The sequence below is a fragment of the Alternaria infectoria genome (assembly GCF_024043175.1).
Source record: "Alternaria infectoria strain BMP 0036 chromosome Unknown scaffold_14, whole genome shotgun sequence".
In the NCBI taxonomy this organism is placed as follows: Eukaryota; Fungi; Ascomycota; class Dothideomycetes; order Pleosporales; family Pleosporaceae; genus Alternaria; species Alternaria infectoria.
Window position 1 is genome coordinate 403634 of NW_026250703.1, and position 15072 is coordinate 418705.

Consider the following 15072-nt stretch of genomic DNA (forward strand, 5'->3'; position numbering starts at 1 on the left):
GTCCACTGGAAGGGAATGGAAAGTTTCGGGACGAGTACCTTGGCATTTTGGACTGCTCAATAGACGGAGACCCCTATATGAGACCGGCTATCTTGCTGTCACCCGTGCATAGAGATAAGTTAATCTTCCGAAGGTGCTCCGGTGAGGTCAGTCTTTTCCGGCTGGAATCCAAACATCCTATGGAGGCTGCTCTGATAGTTGATCATCAACTGAAACCCGAAGAGCGTACGTTCATTAGGAAGCAACAGGCTTGAAAGAAAGCCGCTAATCATTGCAGTAATGTGGTTACCGCAGAGAATACCATACGATCCGAGCGAAATAAAACGAGCTCGAATCACGCTCATTGGCGAGAAGGCCACTAACCAGAGCCAGCGACATGCGAACGCACCCATACGCGTTCACGTGTCTCGCGTATTACACGAATTGGATTACAGAATCAAGGCGTCACCACCTTTAGACCCAGGGCACCTGCTAGACACTTCATCCCGTACCGGCAGTTTAGAGTTTTCCGGGACACTAGCTGGAAGGTTTTGCGTTGATTGGAGCCAGACCCCTGCGGAACAGCTACGATGCAGCATCTCAACCGACTTACAGCCAGGAGACCAAGGCGTGATACAAGCACAGACGGCCCCTACGGTCAACCTAGAGTTCGAGTCTAGAGACACTTGTGCGACCACGCCACTCACAACGCTATGTGAGTCAAGAAGCGTCTCCCTCCGTGGCGTTGAATTCGCTCATATCAAGGCCTGGATTTCGATCTCCAGAGAGACTTTCATTGGAAGAAGTCGCTTTGTATTGAACATTCATGCAAGGCTAGTCGAAGAGGAGGTGACGCATATCAGGAAGCCGAGGACTCGTCACAGGCGGATGCAAAACTTGTTACCGGACCGAATACCATTACCCATAGGCTTGGATGACAAATTGCAACAATTACCGTATCGTCAACAATTTCAAAACTCAACTGGGAATGACGAACAGCAATAGATGAGGAGAGGTCGCTGAAAGAACATCGCGGACGCCCTCGCGATTACCGCCGCGGCACTAACCGAGTGTCCCGAAGTGACACGTCGCTGTATCATTCGTACAAAGTTATATTCGAACAATGAAGCCCTTCTTACATTCATGCTCGTACGCTATGCACTGCTGCGACACAAACTCATGCTCTTTACCACCGACAATAGACCTTAATAAAGCTCGATCCCAACACGATGCGAGGACGGTAGTATCACACCATAGACGTACAGGTATCGTTACGGGAAGTCGAAGTTGAATCCTTGAAGCGCCCTGAACAGCGAAACACGAAAGTCAAAGCTCCACCTGAACATGCAGATTATCAACAGCCCGCTCAATCGCCATTAATCTCACGCGCCAGGCTCTTCCTTCATCGCAACATCTTCCTTCAGATCCTCCACTTCCCTAACCTCCACAACCCCCTTAAGCACCTTCTCCCAAACCCTCCTCGCAACCCTAAAACTCCTACACCACTCCTCCCAATCCCCCACTACATCCCTCTCCAACCACTCGCCTCCCCTCGCAGCCACATGTTCTATGTATTCAACAGTCAACTCTTCTTCTTCGTCTCCATCTCCAGCATCTCCAGCATCCCCTTCCAACCCATCTCTCTCCTTACCGCTCTTACCCTTCTTCTCATCAGCCCGCGCTTTAAGATCAGGATCAATAGCCGTCCACTCCAACAATCTCGCCTCCACTAAATCAGATATACCGCACGGCGTGAAAAGAATTTGCACAACGTCTTCCGGGTTGAGTTGTTTCGTGTCTGGATCTGCTTCCGGGGCGAGCGCGTAGTACCCGAGTGCGTGGCGCCCGTCTTCGTATAGGTTCGGTAGGAAGAGGATTGTCATCGGTATATCTGTCTCTTTCTTCTCGTGGGGTGTGTCTTCTGTGAAAGCGGGCTGGTTGGCTTTCTTTTCCCCCGGCTGGTTTTGGGATGCGGAAGGGTTGGTTGTATCGGGCGACAAGGCTGAGAGGGCCGGTATACCAGGAAGTCTCGCATTCGCCAATAAATTAGGTAAATGCGTAATCGCCGAGTCGAAATTTATAAACGGCAGATTCCTCTCTGCGACACGTAGGATAGCGAGGAAGACAGCGGGGTTGGTGGTTGCAGCGCGGTAGATGTATTCTACGTAGTTAGGGCGGTTGCATCGCGGTTTGGGCAGCTTGGTGTAGTCGATGATTGTGTCGCTGACTTCGGGCACGTAGGTACGCTCGTCGCGCTTGGATTTGGGGTTGTCGGCGTTGGCGCTGGAATTCTCATCCTCATCGTCGTCTCCATCCTCGTCGTCATCGTTGTCGCTATCCCCATCCCCATCAACAAACATCTCAGACCCTAAGGGTGTAACCGCATCCTTCGGAATAGTCATCTTCATATCCTCCGCATAGTCCGTCGTGATATGGTTATACGTCTTCTTCAGCGTGAGTTTATGCCGATAGTCCACTATACCTCTTCTAAAGCCCGGAGCGGTGTCGAGTTCAGTAGTGTTGACTACGATGTCGTCTTGATGGGAGTCGAAGGGGTATCGCTTTTCTTTCTTCGGCTTTGCGGGTTGCTTGGCTGATGGGGCCGCGGGTGGTTTGGGGGCTACGATCTTGGGGACGGTGCGTTTGGCGGGTGCGCGGTGGGGAGGTTGTGTCATTGTTGCGGGTGGGTTGGCGGGCGGGCGGTTGGCGGTGGGCGGTGGTAGGTGTTGTGGCTACGGAGACGAGGGCGTCGCGGCGGAGGGTATTGGGAAAGGCGCGGGCTGTAGGGATTAGTTTGAAGAAATCATCGGTCACTGCGAGGTCGAGATAAAAGTCCGTGCAGGGACTGCGCTTGTTGTTACTGCTTCACTGCGATTTACTAGGGCGACTATACAACTACTGTTTCCACACAAGCGCTAATCAGACTCATCGTCCGTGTCTACTCCAAGTACAAGCGATATCTTGTCATCGTCACTGTCCTCGTCGTCGAGGTCTCCTTCACCTGGCTCGGGAAGTTCAGGGACAGCCGAGGCGGTGCTGGTAGCGGCGAAATCTGACGTAGCGGCTACTTCTGTAGTGGGAGTAGATTTGCTGAAAGATACAGACGCTGTTGGCGCAGGAGGTTTTGGGTGTGTTGTGCGCTGCTCGTCTTCGCCAGTCTTTGCTCGTTTGGAAGGCGAAAGAGGACCATCTTCGCCTATCGGCCGCTTGGTTTCGCTGAATGCGGTGGGTTCGGGGATCGTAGGGCGTTGCGCAAGCGTGCCTTTGCGAACTGATCGTGGAGTGGAAAGGTCAGGTTTGCTGGGTGTTGGCGCGTCTTCCATAGCAAAGTCCTTCGCTGCCGTATCCGATTGCCCAGCGGTTTCCAGCAGATTGTCCAACTCTTGTCCAGCAAAGTGGTCGTCCGCCTGCTCCAGAGCTTGCTGCTCTTCTTCTTCAACTTCTTCATCCTCAACCTCCATCTCTTCGTCTTCATCGTTGCCATCATCCAACTCCAAATCCTTGCCACCCAGGCGAATGACTGGCATCCTTGGTCTGAGCATACCCTCGACATCCAGCTCAGTGGAGAAGGACCGAGCCATGAGTGGAAGTATGCTTGCTGCGGGCTTTCCAAACTTCTTGCTCGGTGGCGGGTTCAGCACGCTGGCTACCATGGCGTCCTTGCGCTGGGTGAGAATAGCGGTACGGTCCAGACGAGCGCGCATTGAGTCAGATAGGTATTGAGCTGGTATGCTTGAAAGTAGGACCGGGAGCAGATTGTGGGCGGCTTGTTGGAGTCCAGGGAATCCAGCGTTGGGGCCGCCGGCGTTCTTCGCAGCGCCAAGGAAGCTATCGGCGTTGGCAGTGGTCTGGGGCTGACTGTTGCCATTGGCCTTGGCCTGGCCGGGAGTCTGTTGGTTTGTAGGCGCCGCGGTCTCGGGCGGTAGTAGATCGTCGCAGCAAGCGCGAATAAGAGGTACGAGGGAGTCGATGGTAGTCTTATGGAGAGCGACTCCAGATCTCCTCAACAAAGCTGCAACCGCCGTGTAGCAGGCTGTTCTAACCTGAGCTGTCTCTTTTTCCGCACTGAATACCCACACAAGTTGGTCAATGATGGCAGGGTCCAGTGCCAACGTGCTGCTCTGGGATCTGTGTGCTAGAGCAAGAAGCACTTCAATTGCGGCAACATGTACGTCTGGCAACAATAACCAAAGGCTTTCACGCTCGTCCTTGCTGACTTGGGCATTCAGACGTACGGTGTTCTGGAAGTTCTTGCTCGCCGCCACGGGAATGGTAAGGGAAAGCATTCTCGAGAGTAGGTCAACGATCATGCCAACGTTGAGATACACCGTGTTGGCTGTGGGGCTTTCGATGTACTCCTTGATAACGTAGAGAAGGCCTGTCAAGCGTTCGCCACCAGCGAAGATTCCCGACCAGGCGGATAGATCTGAGCCCGGCTCCAGGTCTTGAACTTCGTCATCCAGTGTGTGACCGTTCGAAAGAGGTGCTTCACGTGCCGTCGATTGCCAGTCTTCAATCACGGCGCGGAACACGCGGTCTGTCGTCTGATGAGTGACGTTTGTGATGTTCTTAACAGCCTTTGTCCACTCTTCACTCGAAGCTCCTTTTGGTGCACAGCAAGGTAATTGGACGTAGAGTTGGCGCGCGGCAGCTGCGATCTCCGAGCAAGCCCCATGGTTGGTTCCAGTTCGCTGCTCTTGGCTGAGTTTATCAGATGGCGTGGGTGCAATGAGACGTCCGAGAAGCGGGTAAAGCTGCTTTAGATAAGACCGGAAGATGGTAGGGTGTCGGGGCAGCAGCTCGTTGAAGCTCTCTAGGATAATCTGTAGTACACTGGCGGGGGTAGCTTTGGCATTCGCTATCTGCAAACAGACTTGGACGAAAGGTGATAGCGACGGAGTAGTGATTTCGCGGATCAACGTCGGGTACTCTCTGGTCAGAAGGAAGATGCGCGTCAGGGTAATGATGCACAGCTTCTTTGACGATGGCGAATCCGGCTTGTTCAAGAATCCTAGAAGACCACGCACCCATGGCAAACTCTTCTGCAGAGTCTCCCAACCCCCAACTTCGATCGTGGCCTTGATCAAGACTATGGCACACCATCTTCCTTGGGGAGTCCGGTCTTGGAGCAGAGTGGTGAGTAGAGTCCGGTACTTGTGTATAGCAACGGATGCTTCCGAGGATGTCGCTTTGGTACCTGAGGCCTGGGCCGAGGAGAGGAGGGTCCTGCAATTGGCTAATGACGCAGCTATGGCAGGCACGTGTTGGGGGAGCTGGGATGTTGGTGTGGACGAGATGCGGAAACTGAGCGCTCGCAGCGTCGCCAGTTCGGAAGCAATGGGCGCCATGGTGATGGCGATTCCCCTGGTTATTGATTTGATCAGCCCGTCTCTGATCAGCAGAATGGCTGTTGTCGATGGCTGGTAGAAAAAAGTTGATAGCCCGGAGTTAGCGTCGGACCGCATGCGCTAGAGCTGCAGGGATGTGCGGGCCAACTGCACAGAAGAGTGGGACTTGTGCAGTCGGTCAGTGACATGTGTACAGCCATGGCCGGCGTCGTCGCATTCAGTATTGCTCGTCGAACATGATTCTACAGACATCGCGACCCTGTCCAGAGCCAAAGGCATATTCTTAGCACCATGGTGGTATGTCGAGGGTGCTGTCCTCCCTCTCCCCTGGCGCCGAAGCAACGTCATGTTCAACAACGGTAGCTTACAGGACCTACAGACCCCCCCTGAGAGCGAAAAGGCCAAGCGCTACATACAGCAGCTGGACGAGGCTCGATGCGCCGGACGATGGGCCGACGTGCCTGAGCTGTGTCGCAAGGTCGAGAAGCATGCGCCGCACCGACGATGTCAGCAAACCTCTCTGTTTGGTCTTTCTGAGGGCTAACGGCGACCCAAGGCCTCACCCTCACAGCGCGCTCCGACGCCCAGATAGCCGCACACAGCACCAAGAGGCCCTCGACCGCCTCCTCTGCCGCCTCTACCACCGGCCTGTCACAGATCATACCCTCGCTGCTCGCAACAATCGAAGAAGATGGCACGCAGGGTCAGGACGCCTTCCAGGCCAACGTCTGCCTTGGCTGGGCCCATTACGTGCTGGACGAGCCGGGGCTGGCAGTGGCGCGGCTTCCACAGGACTTTGGGGCAGTCGCGACCCAGCTGTCGGGCGAAGCAGGCACCTTGAGCGGCTGGTCTCGGGTGTGTCTGGTCAAGGGCACATATCTCAAGGGTACAGCTATACTGTGTAACCTCATCTTGGTCCCGGAATTGACGTGATTTAGGCTCCGCGCTCGAAAAGACAGGTGCAATTGGCGAGGCAGCCACCATCTACTCGTCAATAATACCCTGGCTGTCCACGACCACCACCCCGAACACCGAATCGGCCCAGTTCAAGATGTGGGGAGAGCAGTCTCTCGTCCGCCTCTGTCAGCTGTCCGACCAGTCCATGGGCCTCAGCGAGCGAATCAACGCGTCCGAGGCTCTGCGCACCTACCGCTACTGGGCAAAGTTTTGGGATGCAACTTCCAAGAACGCCGCATCAGACGTGGGCAACTCAGCACGGTATCGAAGATTAGCGTGGAAGGCATACTACGACTCGCTATCAACAATCCTCCGCTATGACCTCGCCTACGAACCCGATTCCACGCCCATCATACAAGAGAAGCCAACGCCTACCGCCCAGTCAGACGCTCGATTACGGCAGCGGGCGGAGCTGAAACGCGTCGAGGCTGTCTACGAGAACCTGTTGATACGAGAGACACACTTTCCCAAGGCCAGCGAAACCAACCATGAAGTCGAAACGTGGGTGGATTCCGTCATGGACAACTGGCGCCTCCTCTGCGGTCCCACCTGGAGCGACGATGATCTAGGCGAAGGAGGGAAAGAGGGTGTCGCGCGAGGCGTGCTTGATGTAAGTTACTCATCTACCCCGAGAAGATCCAGTGACTAATAGTATCTAGATCCTCTATCGAGCAGCCACCAAGACGTACCACTCGACCCAGATCCTGCGCAACCTCTTCGTTGTCCACGCATCTCTAGCCGAGCCTGAGCTGGCATACAAAGCCTACGATTCCTATGTCGAGATCATCACGCGGAACAAGGATCGATCGGAAAAGTCAGGCGAACTCGAGGCTGGCATTGACGACGACAGCACGGTACTGAGGACTTCCGCCGAGGCTGTCAGGATGCTCTGTAGATGGGGATCTAGGCATGACGCCGAAAAGGCTCTCGAGATTGCTCACAGTATCGAGCACTGGTTGGAGCAGGCAGATCACCTTCGCTCAACGTCTGATACCCGCTCAATTGCTTCGAGCACATCTTTCGTCGAACCCACGGCCCTAGCCGCCGCCTATTGCGCCATTGGCATCAGTCAAGCACACTGGGCACGGCTCACTTACGAGGTTGAGGCACGGGCCACGATCCAGGCCAAAGCCGTGCAGTACCTCAGGAAGTCGCTTTCACCTAATCTCGGTGACGAGCATAATGTGGAAGCTCTGTACGCGCTCGCTTTGGTTCTCGCGGAAACAAGGGACATCCCCGGTGCCATCAAAATCGCCAAGCGTGCACTTTCTCCAGCAACAAAGGGTACGACGGTCAGTGTAGACGGAGTTCTATCGGATGGCATCACCACTGAATATGGACGCGAACGCAAGTTGATACCCGTGTGGCATCTTCTTGCTCTGCTTTTGACGTCACGGTCTGAGTTTGCCGCTGCTGAGAAGGCATGCGAGGCGGCTTTCGAACAATTCGGCGATCCTGCTGTCCTGTTCGGCCGTGACTCGGGCGCATTCCGAAGCGAACACCTCCAAGAGGCTGCCGGTCAAGAGCCTCTTGAATCTGGCATTGTCGATCGTATGGAACGTTTCGAAAAGAGCAACATACTGCAGATCAAGATGACGCAGCTGTCTCTTCTTGAGATCACCGATGGTGCCACCGCTGCGGTTGACGGATGTGACGAGCTCCTTGCACTGTACGGTCGACTGTTCGGCGATCCGGCAGCTGACAAAGTCAAGACTCCACCCGAACCTGCGTCGCTGGCGCCTCCAAAGACCGCCTCGGGCACACGAGGTAGTATCTTCCGCGGACGAGGGTCAGTCAGAACGACTCAGCAAGAAAATGTCGATCGAAGTAAATCTGTGGTCAGCTCCAAGACAGCCACCACACAACCGGAAGTGCCTCCTGCGATTCAAGTCACCGATGACAACGGCGCAGCTCCTACTAACGGTCATCACCGGCACCATCTGTTTCACCACCACCACAAGCAGGATGATGGTCAGGCCGGCAAAGACACCGTTCCAGAGGTACCGCCGCTTCCAGAACACGTTCCAAACAGCACTCGTGCACGTAGTAACACTGCAAACTCAAAATCGCCTCGACGCATTTCCAATCCCAGCTCTCCGGGAAAGTCAATAGAAAAGGGTGACACACCACTTCCACCCGTCGCCCATAACCTAGATCACTCCTCTCCGCCTTTAGGCCACGAAGAACAACCACCCAGACAGGATACTCGCTTGCCTTCGCGCCTGCCACATGCTGACTACATACCCGCGGATCCCCACTTTTCCAAGATCCAAGAGCGTCGTCAGAAAGTCTCGTTGCTGGTCAGCATATGGATCTTCATCTCTGGATTATATGCAAGAGCGCACATGTTCCAGGATGCTAGGGAGGCTGTTGCCGAGGCATTGAAGCTGGTCGAAACATTTGAAGCTGAGGTGTCATTGGAACACTCAACAGCCAAGGCGCTCGCGGACAAGGGGTGGGGTGGAGGCAAGAGTGTGGAGGAGTTATGGGCGGACGTGTTCGCTGCTGTAAGTCTCCCAACATCTTCGATGCTACCTCTACTGACATTGCTCCAGCGCGCAGAACAGCTTGTGGCCCAATCGATGAAGCATGAAGCTCGTGCAGACTTTGAGCGCGCTCTACAACATTTCCCAGACCACCCCGAGGCCATCGTTGGTCTATCGAACATCCTTTTGGATATCTACAGCGAGGTCATACCGCTGGAGCCTGCCAACACCGACACCGTCTCCGCTCCGCTACAGTCATCGGCCTCTTCAATTCATACAAAGACGTCGACATCGAAAACACAATACCTAACCTCTCACACACCGTCAGTAGAGAACCAGCTCTCGTCACCCACGCTTACCCGTCTTGCGGCCCGTGACCGCGCATTCGGGCTACTCTCCACACTTACCAAGCTTGGTGCTGGTTGGGACTACTCCGAAGCATGGTACGCGATGGCTAGGGCCTACGAGGAGAGTGGGCAAATCGACAAGACAAAAGAGGTGCTCTGGTGGTGTGTAGAATTGGAAGATACGCATCCCGTGCGCAGCTGGAAGGTAGTCACAACCGGCGGTTTTGTACTATGATCGAGATTGCAATAATCGTACGTAGATTGGGCTGTTCGTATACCCACCCTAATTATGCAAGTTTGGATCTCCTTCAGAACCATCAATCCAGCAATCTCTCCACACTGACTGGAACAACGAAGTAACCCCCTCCCCACCATCCCATCCTGCCCGTGCACCTCAAACCAATTCCCCCGTCCCCAGCCCCCCATAATAAACAACCCCCCTCCCCCTCATCCCCGCACTCTTCACCCCCTTAAGCACACTCTTATGCACCACAACCTCCCTCATACCCCAGCCCTCCGCTCCCCCAGCCCAGCCCCTTAACACCCCACCCTCCCCATCCAAAAACCTCACTTTAATACTCAAGCACACCGTCGTCGCGTGGCGGCATGTAAACGCCCAGCACGCATGATACACCATGCGTTGCAGTAACCAAGACAGGTTTGTGTGGCCAGGCCGGATGCGAGCAAGATAAGGATGCGCAGGGAAGAATATCCGATACGCGATACTGCGGGGGAGGGATGTTGTTGCTGTTATAGGGCCGCCGGTGAAGGAGGTGGGTATGGAGATGAGGATGTTGAGAGGGGGGTAGGTGTGGAGGGTTGGTGGGGGTGTTGCGGTGGGGAGGTAGGAAAGGATTCGGAGGATGAATGTTGTTACTGCTTCTAAAACGCCTACGTCTGGCGTCGAATTGAGAGTCCACATCCTGAGCCTCTTAGCCAGCTGTTCGGACGTGATTCCGCCCTCTCGGTAACGCCGGATAGAACAAACTGTGAAGTCTCGTCTTCGCGGTTCTATGCGGTGGAAGAGGAAGGTCCAGAATGTGGGTTGGAAACGGAAGGAGTCGTGTAGGTTTATTACGCCGAGGAGGTGGTCTGCTGAGATTATTATTGTTGGGGCTGTGGACTTGATGATGGAGAGGTGGGGGCAGAGAATGTAGGATGCTTCGGTACGGATTTGGTGGTTTGTTGCGAGGACGGCGATGCCTGGGATTGTGGTGGTTACTAGGGTGAGGTGGTGGGGCCCGTATTTGAGGGGGATGGTGTGGTGTTGGGTTTTGGGGACGAGGTGCGTGAATATCTTTTGCCGGAGTTCTTTGGGGAGGGAGAGGAGGGGGAAGGGCTTTGGTGGTATGGAGGTGGACGGCGGTGAGGATGTGGGTTTTCCTGGCGAGGGGAGCGAGGGAGGTGGTTCTGTTGGGCCCATGGTTGTGCCGGGATGCGCGGGCTGTAGGATTTGTTGGTGTGGTAGCTGATGTTGCCCAGGTGTGACTCTGTAGTAGTCTGGTTTGAGGCGAGTAATTATCTGTCCCATTAGAAGAACGCGGAGTTTGTGATGAGTGAGACAGTGAGATGAAATCGTCTTTCACCAGTACAAGCGAGCAGAAGCATTTTCGTTCCACAGTGTTGGTTTCAGGGTCGAGGAGTGGATTCTGGGTACCACGTGTGTTCCAAACTATAGCATTGCTCTCCGAACGCGGAGTTACGAGACATGACTAGAATTCGTGTCGCATACGTGCTTTCAGAACTGTATAAGTAGATGCTATGATGTTGCATACTTCTACCTTGATGATATTTCTCTAGATGCGTGGCCAGACCTAATGTGGTCAAGGTCTTTGCTATGACCAGAACGTGGTGGTCAAAGTATTGTGAATTTGCAAGCATGATTTGCGCATCGATCTCACCTCGATGCTACTAAACGAAGTTGAACTACTGGTTGATAGGCAGCCTCCATGACTTGCTTAACATGGAGACGTGATCAACGTAGGTTGAGTGTCGTGCTGGACGATCGTTGCGTCTCCATGACTGACGCATGCATCGCCTGAAACCGAAGCTATCAATAACAGAGAGCGGAAGAGTTTCAATGTCGAATCGCGCACTCGCATACCTGGTGAAGGTGTGGGAGACGTTGATAGTAAGGCACGCGCGACGCAGACGCGTCAACGCCACGACCTGACGTCATTGGTCGAAGCGAAGACACCCGTGGACGAACTACCTCGGACATGAACCTTCGCGTCTTTCACCTCCGGTACCACTCATCTCAACACACTATGACTACTCCCTTGCTCGTCTTTGAGACTCAAACGAGGGCATTTCGCTTTACAGCAGTAATGTCTTCGACACTGGCTCCCTCAATCCCGCGTTGATCGCGTCCCGATGCGGCTTCCACGACTATGAGGCGCGATGGGAGTGCCTGCTAACGTCTCATAGCTCTTGCCCATAGTGACGGCTGACCTGGCAAGCATGAATGATGTAGCAGCTGTCGCAGAGCGCGTCGATGCCATCCGCAGGCTGGACTTGTTTGTTGACGCACCACGCCGAAACATCCCATCCATCCATCTCACCGCCGCCATCGATAACGCATCAGGGTTGTCACGAGACTATCAGCACGAACCATTCTTCTCCGCGGTATTGTTACTACTGCAACTCTCAACATGAAGGCCGCTTTCCTGCTTCGTGTGCTTTCGGCCACGTCGCTCCTCGTCAGTGCAAATACCAATTCGATCGATCACCAGCAGCGGGAAGATTCACTGGAGGGCTTCATCAAAGGTCAGCAGACCATTTCGCTGAATGGGATGCTGAAGAACATCAAAGATGGCATCGTGGTTTCTAGTCGGTCGGATCCAGATTGTACATGCCTCGAACCCACAACGATCGACTGAAAGCTAACGATAAAGACTTGTATACGTGGACCAGGACCGCCGCATTGACCTTCAAAATTCTCACCGAACGCCTATCCGTGACAGACAAGCCAAAGATTTCGGATCACATAGACGATTATGTGAAATCCCAAGACAGGCTACGGTTAATGTCAAACCCTTCTGGTGGTCACTGGTCTGGAGGTCTTGGTGAGCCCAAATTCTACCCAAACGGCACTGCTTTCACGGGTGCGTGGAATCGCCCTCAACAAGATGGTCCCGCACTTCGTGCTACAGCTTTGATCATATACGCCAAGCATCTGCTTGCAGAGGAAGAAGGGACCAAATACCCCTCGTTTTATCAGAGTAGAGTCAATTTCCAGATTTGGCCGATCATCATGGATGATCTCAGACACATTGCACGGTACTGGAACCATACCAGCTTCGATCTGTGGGAAGAAACAAACGGCTCATCCTTCTTTACCCTTTCAGCATCCCATCGCGCTCTTGTCGAAGGCATGGCTCTGGCAAAGACTTTGGATCGACGCTGCGACGGCTGTGCTTCTGCCGCACCACAAATACTATGCTTCATGGAGACCTTCTGGGGCATCAACTACATGCACGCAAATATCAACTCCAAGGATCAACGAAGCGGGATAGATGCGAGCTCTATCCTCTCTTCCATTCACGCGTACGATCCTCAGGCCGGGTGCACAAACAGTACCTTTCAGCCATGCTCTTCCAGAGCTCTAGCCAACCATAAGACAGTGACCGACGCTTTCCGCCCCTTATACGGTATCAATAGTGGCATTAAACAAGGCCAGGGAGTTGCCATTGGAAGATATCCCGAGGATGATGATCACGGCGGTAACCCCTGGTACATGACCACACTCGCGGCAGCAGAGCAGCTGTATCTGGCTGTACTTCAATGGCTGGATCAAGGACAATTGATCGTCGATGAGACTTCGTTACCCTTCTTCCAGGATCTACTGCCGAAGACCCATGTGGGTACCTATGGCTCTGGCGGTCCTTACAAGTTTGGCGACGATAAGGATTTCAAGTCGATCGTCTCTACGGTACGCGACTATGCTGATAGCTACATGGCCATCGTGCAGAAGTACATCCCCTTGGATGGAGGTCTTCCACAACAATTCGACAAAACCAACGGCATGGCTGTCTCCGCCGCGAATTTCACTTGGTCACACGCTGCCTTTTACACAGCCGCAAATCGTTACCTGGGTGTAAAAGGGCCCAGCTGGGGCGAGCCGCAGAACAACACCTTCGAGTTGTCGCAGTGTTACTGTCACGCCCGTGTGACTTTCCATGTCCGCTCGGACCCCAACAACGTGTTATTCGTTGTTGGTGACGTCCCGGAGCTCGGTAATGGAGAGACGAAGGACGCCAGAATGTTAACGCGAGAGTTTAGCCTTGCATCCATTGCATCCAAATCCGCGAACTACTCTGCGCAGATCGACGTACCCGCGTTGACACGGATAGAGTACCATTACTACATGGTGAATGGTGGTGCTCCCGAGGAAGAAGAGTGGAACAAGTATCGGTATATCAAAACCGGCGATTGTGGAAGCAACGTTGACACGTCTCTTGATACTTTCTTCTACTAGTTAGTCTCCTACTTTGAGTTTACGCTTTCTCAGACAGCATTTACGCTGATGAGGATTCGCTTTTGGCTTGGAACCTGGCATCGTCTCGTTGGGTTTATTTCCTTCTTCACTCCTACTTTGAGTCACTCCTAGTTGCTCAGCTTACAATACATACATGGCATTCTCATCAAGATGTTGGTCTAAAGTCCTTCTCATTCTTTTGCCCTTCCAAATCAGCGCGACTGAGCAACATGCCTCTCTACTGATGTAGGCGCAGTCTCTAGTAAAGGTTCTGCGACACCCTACATCCTGAAACATTTATGCTACACCCTCAAGCTGATCAGTTATCATGGCGATACCAGAGCGCATGAGCGAATCAGACTATCTTGTCTGCACCTTGTGTCAGCCTCATTCAAAAAGCTACTACGCGGCATGAACGTACCGTGACCTGCTAAACGCAGTCTTGCGGAACCCAAGCTTCGATCCATTCTCCGTACTCAAGGTCAAAGTGCTCGACAAAGTAACCAAATCTACCACCTGGAGAGGGGCCGCGCAATGGAACATACCGCGACACGGAATGAGCTGCAAACATTAGAGGCGCTGTACACACTCTAAATCGGATGTCGCGTCGTTGAGCCAGATACGGTCGCTCGGCTGCATCCTCGAATCGAAGCAAGGAAGCAACGGTTTCTTGACGGCCCATCGACAGTACATGCATGGCGTCAATGGCAATGTCAATCGCTCTGGCTCTTGGTCGCATTTGAGATAAATGCCAACCAGCTTGACGCGCCCAGTTGATTATAGCCGAGCTATTTGGATCCGAAGCCGAACTCTCGGGCCTAGCGGTCACGCAGCTAGATCCTGTCCTGCGCGCCTCCAAAAACCAGGTCAGAAACTCCGAAGCTGCCTCAAGAGGTCCTTGCTTGCGCGCAATGACTTCCAGATCTCCACATAGGACAATGAGTTTAGGGCCCGATCGCGACATCTTGGAAAAGCCGCCGACTACTAGTGCGCTGTTGCGCTTCGTCGCAGTGCGCGCAATGATTGGTGTAGCTTCTTCTCGGATGATCTTGGAGACAAGGCGTACGGTGGTGGGATACCAAATGCTAACGAGCTTAACTTTTGTGGTTTTCATCTTGAGACGTCCGCTCTCATTGTCCGTCTCGATAGTGATCTCGTTGTGCGTAAGACATGTCGGTAGGAACTCGTAAACCATGAGTCTGATGTCGGCGGGTAGATCAAGGAAGCGGAAGTCCATGGTTGCGGGCGGTAAAGGATGGCTCATGGCGGGTGTCGTGTTAGTAATTTAGGGGTGATGTCAGTTTCCAGCATTTGAAAAGACTAACTAGCGTGAATTTTGCAACTAGATGAAAGACAGTGAATGTGAAAGACCCTGACCTGATGTAGACGCTCTTCAGATTTAGCTTGTGTCTGCTGTCGATATATCGACGACAGTCTGGAATGACTCGCCTGTACGTGCCTCTGGCGCCATCACCGAG

The 15072-nt window shown here is 53.6% G+C and overlaps 5 protein-coding genes across 5 annotated transcripts; 2 read left to right on the top strand and 3 right to left on the bottom strand.

The window, feature by feature from the left end:
* Positions 1-1361: 1361 nt before the first annotated feature.
* J4E92_007916 (uncharacterized protein) lies at positions 1362-2654 on the bottom strand (the record flags this gene model as incomplete). The annotated part of the gene is made up of 1 exon (XM_051499276.1): positions 1362-2654. One exon carries the CDS (start codon positions 2652-2654, stop codon positions 1362-1364), a length of 1293 nt encoding a protein of 430 aa, XP_051350525.1.
* A 240-nt stretch (positions 2655-2894) lies between these two features.
* On the bottom strand, positions 2895-5327 carry J4E92_007917 (uncharacterized protein; the record flags this gene model as incomplete). Its single annotated transcript, XM_051499277.1, has 1 exon — positions 2895-5327. The coding sequence occupies one exon, from the start codon at positions 5325-5327 to the stop codon at positions 2895-2897; it is 2433 nt and encodes an 810-aa protein (XP_051350526.1).
* Positions 5328-5673: 346 nt separating this feature from the next.
* J4E92_007918 (uncharacterized protein) lies at positions 5674-9352 on the top strand (the record flags this gene model as incomplete). The annotated part of the gene is made up of 5 exons (XM_051499278.1): positions 5674-5833; positions 5884-6213; positions 6266-6894; positions 6944-8791; positions 8840-9352. 5 exons carry the CDS (start codon positions 5674-5676, stop codon positions 9350-9352), a joined length of 3480 nt encoding a protein of 1159 aa, XP_051350527.1.
* Positions 9353-11928: 2576 nt separating this feature from the next.
* Positions 11929-13594, top strand: J4E92_007919 (uncharacterized protein; the record flags this gene model as incomplete). The annotated part of the gene is made up of 2 exons (XM_051499279.1): positions 11929-11936; positions 12031-13594. 2 exons carry the CDS (start codon positions 11929-11931, stop codon positions 13592-13594), a joined length of 1572 nt encoding a protein of 523 aa, XP_051350528.1.
* A 355-nt stretch (positions 13595-13949) lies between these two features.
* J4E92_007920 (uncharacterized protein) lies at positions 13950-14858 on the bottom strand (the record flags this gene model as incomplete). Its single annotated transcript, XM_051499280.1, has 4 exons — positions 13950-13963; positions 14016-14021; positions 14360-14412; positions 14458-14858. The coding sequence occupies 4 exons, from the start codon at positions 14856-14858 to the stop codon at positions 13950-13952; spliced, it is 474 nt and encodes a 157-aa protein (XP_051350529.1).
* Between the last annotated feature and the right edge of the window lie 214 nt (positions 14859-15072).